At 41.7% G+C, this 6,000-nt stretch overlaps 1 protein-coding gene and 1 long non-coding RNA gene across 4 annotated transcripts in view; one reads left to right on the forward strand and one right to left on the reverse strand.

Moving 5' to 3' along the window:
* The window catches only part of LOC109915843 (DNA-binding protein Ikaros-like), a 53,631-nt gene extending 49,364 nt beyond the window's left edge, over nucleotides 1-4,267 (reverse strand). The window contains exons 1-2 of one of the 3 annotated variants that reach the window (XM_048610190.1): nucleotides 4,000-4,267; nucleotides 1,731-1,793 (exon numbers count right to left, since the gene is read on the reverse strand). In XM_048610190.1, coding sequence (XP_048466147.1) covers nucleotides 1,731-1,779 — 49 coding nt within the window. In that variant the 5' untranslated portion in view covers nucleotides 1,780-1,793; nucleotides 4,000-4,267. The remainder of the gene's footprint in view (nucleotides 1-1,730; nucleotides 1,794-3,999) is intronic. The other 2 variants (XM_048610200.1, XM_048610196.1) reach the window with 2 other exon arrangements.
* Nucleotides 900-6,000, forward strand: part of LOC125485765 — a 31,614-nt gene continuing 26,513 nt past the window's right edge. Inside the window, exon 1 of the long non-coding RNA XR_007264465.1 lies at nucleotides 900-1,079. This is a non-coding gene — a long non-coding RNA (uncharacterized LOC125485765). The remainder of the gene's footprint in view (nucleotides 1,080-6,000) is intronic.

The following is a 6,000-nucleotide window of genomic DNA, read 5'->3' on the forward strand; positions in this document are numbered from 1 at the left end:
TGCTAACCACATTTTTAAAAAACCTTTTGCAGCTCCAACTGTTAATTTTAACACATACCAATGTGTTGGTTTCATGATGATGCTATGCTAGGACCTTATTTAAATAAGTTGCATGGGCCAGAAGAGAAAAAAAATGACTACAGCTTGAAGACACAAGATATGTACTTGCTGAAGAAGAAAAATACTGGACAAGAGTTAAGAAAAATAATCATGTATTTTGCCATCATAGGTAAACAGATCCATTCACCAAGTTTAGTATTTTAGTCTTCAATGAGTACAGTCCAGTGATCTTTTTTGTTAAAGAATTTAACTTTTATTTTAAATTAGTAATTGGCTTGTATTTATTTCCGGATATCTACTTCTAGAATGAGAAAACAGATCTGAAATGTTTTAACGATGTTACAAAATAAAGAAACTGTTTCCAAAGTTCACTCCAGTAGGGGATTGTATCATTGAAATGTAACCCAAAGAACATTGCTCCTGCAAACTGCATGGGATCAAGACGGAGCAGGTCCTGAAGAGATGTAGAGCAAGAAAGGAGTGCCTGTTTCAAAGGATCTAGCCAGGGAGATGAGCAGCTGGCTACAAGATCTGGACCAGAAGATAAGCAGCTGCTGGGAGGAACCTGGACTTAGCAGAGTAACTAATGCATGGGAAGTGAGACAGGCTCCTGAACTACAATTACGTTAGTTACATTACATGCCTGCTAGTGGGTTATACCGTTTTTCTTCAAAGGTATCTAGTTTTAAAAAGTGAACTGCTATGAAATGTTACATGTTGTTTTGATATTTTATCTTTCCAGTTTGCAAATGACATTTTAACAATATCAAATAGTGATTGTGATACTTGTGTGGGACTGTGTGTGTGTGTGTGTGTGTGTGTGTGTGTGTGGAGAGGACTTCAAAACTTAAGACACTCAGTGTGAAATGTGAAACAGAGTTGCAGACTGTGTGCTCTGCTTATGGGAGAGGGTGTGTGACACTAATAAACGTATTAATTATCTCACATCCATACTGATGACCGAGAGAGACATATCAGGGCTGCTGAGAAATGGGCCTCAACAAGAGGGTACTGAACAGGTAATGTTCCACAGCTTATGGTTGAATTAAGTTTATTAATTGAGTGAACTTAAAATGTAAAGAATGTGTTTCAACTAGCTTCTTGATCAAATTAAATATGAATGCTAAATAAAATTTTCAGTTTGGCCCATGAAAATTTCTAGGCAAAATGTACCTTCCCTGCACATGGATTTTTCTTTTGAGAAAGTAAACATCACACAAAAGTAAGGAAATACAGAAATAATCTCAAAAATCCATTCTCACAAAAGGGGAAATGATGTTTTGTTCTATATAACAGTTAATTCCAGGTACCATTCCCTCAAATTCCTCAAATATCATGCACCATTTTTATCTGTACTGCAAATGTGAATCCCTTTTCGATAAACATCATTCTTAGATGAAAACTGTGAATTGGATTACTTAGGTTTTGTTATGAATTCAAAAATGTTATCCAAAAAGGTTTTTTTATAGACATATAAACTTGTCATCCTTATCACTGTCCAACAGTTTGGAAAAGTTTGTCCATGCTGTGTATTATTCTGGAGAATTTGTATAGTTAGCTTCCACAATAACGCACAAAACATTTACATAAAAATATCAGGAACAAATATATCTTACTGTTTAAATAAGAGCTGTATAATAACATGGAGTAACTATAAAATTTCTATTTACCTGTCTCACCTGACAGCTGGGAAATGTCCTGTGCCTCTTCAGTTTCCATATTCTGCTTGTGTTCTATCATAGGGTGGGTGGGAGAGGAGGAGGATTAATGTAGTAAGTTACTGGATAGATGATAACGAAACTGCTTACTATTCTAACTCACTATCTGCTATAGAAAAAAAAAGCCCTTCTTCCTTCGGTTCCAAATACTCTTGAAAAAAAAACCTACACATTACTATCTGACAAGGAGACCCTGATCTCTCAGAGATTACAAAGATTTATAGAAATTTCATTACAGGCAGAGGTTGACGAAATTTGTTATTTATTGTTAATTTCCCACTCTATAATAACCCAAAAATGCAAACTGACTGCAACAAAATTAAGCAGAAAATTAAATGGCCCTGGGTCATTGTATGTGAAGAGAAGCACAGAATTCATTCTCTGGTTGATCTATAGTTATGTTCTCTCTAATTTACTGAGCATGCATCGATGAACCTTGAGTCAGCTTTGTGACACTTGTACAATCAGCAATCAAAAATGAAGCAATTTACAGAAGAATGTCTCATTTACCCAAGCAGGACTGCATATTTGAGCAGCACAGCTCTGCCTCGGTTAATAATGAATATTCCTCATGTAGTAGCAGATGGGCAGAACAGCAGCTTTAGACTCTGTCCCTCACTTCAAGATGTGGCAGTAACCAATTTCTTCAGTTAGCCCCTACATAGGGAGAAGTGAATCTCCCTAAAATAGCGAAACAAGCCCAGGAGAGAAAGGGAACCCATGCCTTCCTGTTTTACTGACAGATGGCTCCACAGATTTGGAACGAATGGTGGGAAGCTGCTACTCTTTTGCTGTAACACTTTATGTTCTAATCACTGGTTTTGAGCAACTGCAAACACAAGGGAGTATGCGATTGAGGTTTAGTGAGGTACAAATAATTTTTTACAGTTTCTGCTAGGATTGCAGATTACCAGTGATTGGTCTCTGGTAATGTCCGTGAACATTTGATGCAATTGAATATTTAACAGTTATGAAACTAAAAAGCAAAACCAGGAATTTGTTGAATTACGGGGATCACCAAGTAGCAATTCCATAGTCCCAATATTTACTAACTTCTCTGGTAGTTGCTGATACAAATGGCATAATATTTTCAAGAATGTGTTGAAACAAATATGCCCCCTAATCCTAAATGACCAATATTTCTTCTACATTATTGCCCTCGTCAAGAAATGGTCTATATATACGAAATTGTTTTATGCAAATGTCTGAATACTAATGTGGCTAATAGCAAGCCTTGAAATAACTCCTCCTGCACTGCTGTACATTGTATAATTACAGAATGATTAATTTAACAAAACATTTTCAATTTTCAATATCTTGGGAGGAATGAAATAATTTGAGCACCCCCTTTGATTTTAGCTTCTCTGTGAACATCTGTATCAACAACAGATGCCCATAAATAGTTAGAATGCACAAATAATTTAAATTAGTGATTCCAGCAAAGTTCTCTGTACTACAATGGCAACAAAAAAGTTGTTTGGAACGACTTCCCCAAAATACTAATCTTCCTCATTCTCATGCCCACGCATGACAGTGAATCTAATAGACAGTAAAGAAAAATAAATCTCCATCTAGTCTCCAGAAAAGCATTTTTCAAAACTTTGATGGAACACGTTGGAGAAAAAGTCTAGCGCCGTAGCATGGCATCTCCCGCAACCAGTGCTGGAATATGAAAAAAATATTGTGAAGCCTCTGAACAAAATTCGTGTTATCACAGAAATAGTTTCTTCCTACAAAATTACTTGAACAGATTACAGCCGTATAGAATTTCAGCTTCGTTCCACTATTGCCACTGAACTACTGGAGAAAGCGCTGCTTTGTAATAGTTCTTGATAGGCACAATAATGTGCTGTGGGCTTCTGCAGCGCCACTAAATAACAAGCGCAATGCGCTCGCAAAACTTTGTGGATATAAACGATATCTGGTTAATTCTCAGTAGAGACATTGTTAGATATTAGCAGATGGGCTCCCGAAACCATTTCGCTCATACGCTGAACTTCATGCAGCAATGACCGGACGCACACTGCAGCCGAGGTAACAGGTGCCTCCTACAAATGACAAGACCAAAAATAATCAGGGCTTGACTTTCCATCTTTTTGTTTGTTCTCTGGTTCGCTCTGACAATGCCCACACCAAGTAGTGAGGGTAGGTGCCGGCTGCATGCTGTAAACACGGCGGTTAAGAGCCAAGTTGGCGGAGTTGGCTGTCAGTTCTCTCCTACCTGTATCCCTTCTCCTCGCTGGCGGTAGACACAGCCCGGCAGTTCCTGCTCCATGTGCAGGCTGCACTTGGACTCCCTGCGGTTGTACATCTCTCCCCGCTCGACTTCCTCCTTCCAATGCGCCGGCAGCGCGCACACACCCTCGTGCTGGGATTGGTGGAAGAGCCCAGGGCTCAACTCACTCACGAGCAACAGCAGAGAGATGCCCTGGGCGCTGAGCCGTGCCACCGGGCGCCAGGAGCTTTTGCTGCCCCTCTCTCTCTCTGCTCAGCTCCAGCAGGGGATGGGAGCCTAACGCGATCTCATCAACCTGCTGCTGGGGGTGTGCGGGGATGACACAGGGAGCATGTGGATTTACCCACATTCCAAAAATGAGGAACATTACACTGAAGCTACATGTTACACTCCATCCCCCCCACGCCCCCAAATTTACCATAGTGTGCTTTTGCCAATCTCAGAGGGCAACATTTTAAGGAGTTGCTTATTTTTAAAATAAAAGCAAACTTTTTCACCCCCCACTCTGGTAACAAAGCCTAGCACCTGAGGAATCATGAATTTGAAATGCAAACAGCTTTCTTATTGTTAGGGTTTCCTGTTAAAGAATGTATCCCAAATGAAGCAACAGCCCAGAGAGAGGGCTCCAAAGTTCTCTAATTTGGCACTGCAGGCATTGATGCGCTAAGTGGGAAAGAGCGGGAAAGCAATATTTTCAGAGAGGGCTGGGAAACACCAATGCATGTCCTGAGAGAGTGATCATGGAGGTCAATCTACAGTCTCACTTACAGGGCCTAGCATTAGCTCCACCAGAGCTTCCGTGACATCACACATGTGACAAGGTCAATGAACTCATCTCTTTCCAACAGCAACACTAACCTTTCACACTGCCCAAGGCACCAGAACATCATCGCTCGTCTAGCAGCAACATCTAGCATTGAGGAGACAGGTCTAACATTCACATATTCCACCTCACCTTCACATGCTGCCAGTCTGACACTGATTGACCTCTTGCTGTTTCCACATACCCGCAGCACGGGCAGCATGGTGGCTCAGTGGTTAGCACTGCTGAGTCACAGTTCCAGGGACCCAGGCTCAATTCTAGCCTCGGGCAACTCTCTGAGTGGAATTTGCACATTCTCCCCGTGTCTGCGTGGGTTTCCTTCGGGTGCTCGGTTTTGTCCCACAGTGAAAACATGCACAGGGTAGGTGGATTGGCCATGCTAAATTGCCAATAGAGTCTAGAGTGGAAAGGGTAGGAGTTGGGTCTGAGATAACAAGGTGTAGAATTGGATGAACACAGCAGGTCAAGCAGTATCAGAGGAGCAAGAAAGCTGACGTTTTGGGCCTAGACTCTTCTTCAGAAATGGGATGGAGCTTTTGCTGCTCCGCTATCTCTCTCTCTGCTCAGCTCCAGCAGGGGATGGGAGCCTAACGTGATCTCATCAAACTGCTAATGGGGGGTGGGGGGAATGACACAGCGAGCATGTGGATTTACCCACCTTCCACATAGGAGTTGGGTCTGGTTGGAATTCTCTTCAGGGGGTTGGTGTGGACTTGATGGGCTGAATGGCCTGCTTCCACACTGTAGGGGTTCTAAGATTCAATCGTCAGGATTCTATGATTTAACCATAGCAAGCATAGTACCCCTATGCAATCACTGGCATTCTTTTTCATCCTTACAGGATAAGACATTCTGCAGAAGGACAGAGCAGATCAGAGCCATAGGGAGACAGGTTTTATTACATCACCTGTGCCATCTGGAAAAGACTGTTCTCTGTCTCATGTAGATAGGGTCAGAAATCACACAACACCAGGTTAAAGTCCAAGACAACAAGTTGCAGAGCTGGATGAACACAGCAGGCCAAGCAGCATCAGAGGAGCAGAAAAGCTGACATTTCGGGTCTCGACCCTTCTTCAGAAATCTGAAGAAGGGTCTAGACCCAAAATGTCAGCTTTCCTGCTCCTCTGAAGGTGCTTGGCCTGCTGTGTTCATCCAGCTCTGCA

This window comes from Rhincodon typus, chromosome 2 (assembly GCF_021869965.1).
Source record: "Rhincodon typus isolate 14 chromosome 2, sRhiTyp1.1, whole genome shotgun sequence".
NCBI classification, from domain to species: Eukaryota; Metazoa; Chordata; class Chondrichthyes; order Orectolobiformes; family Rhincodontidae; genus Rhincodon; species Rhincodon typus.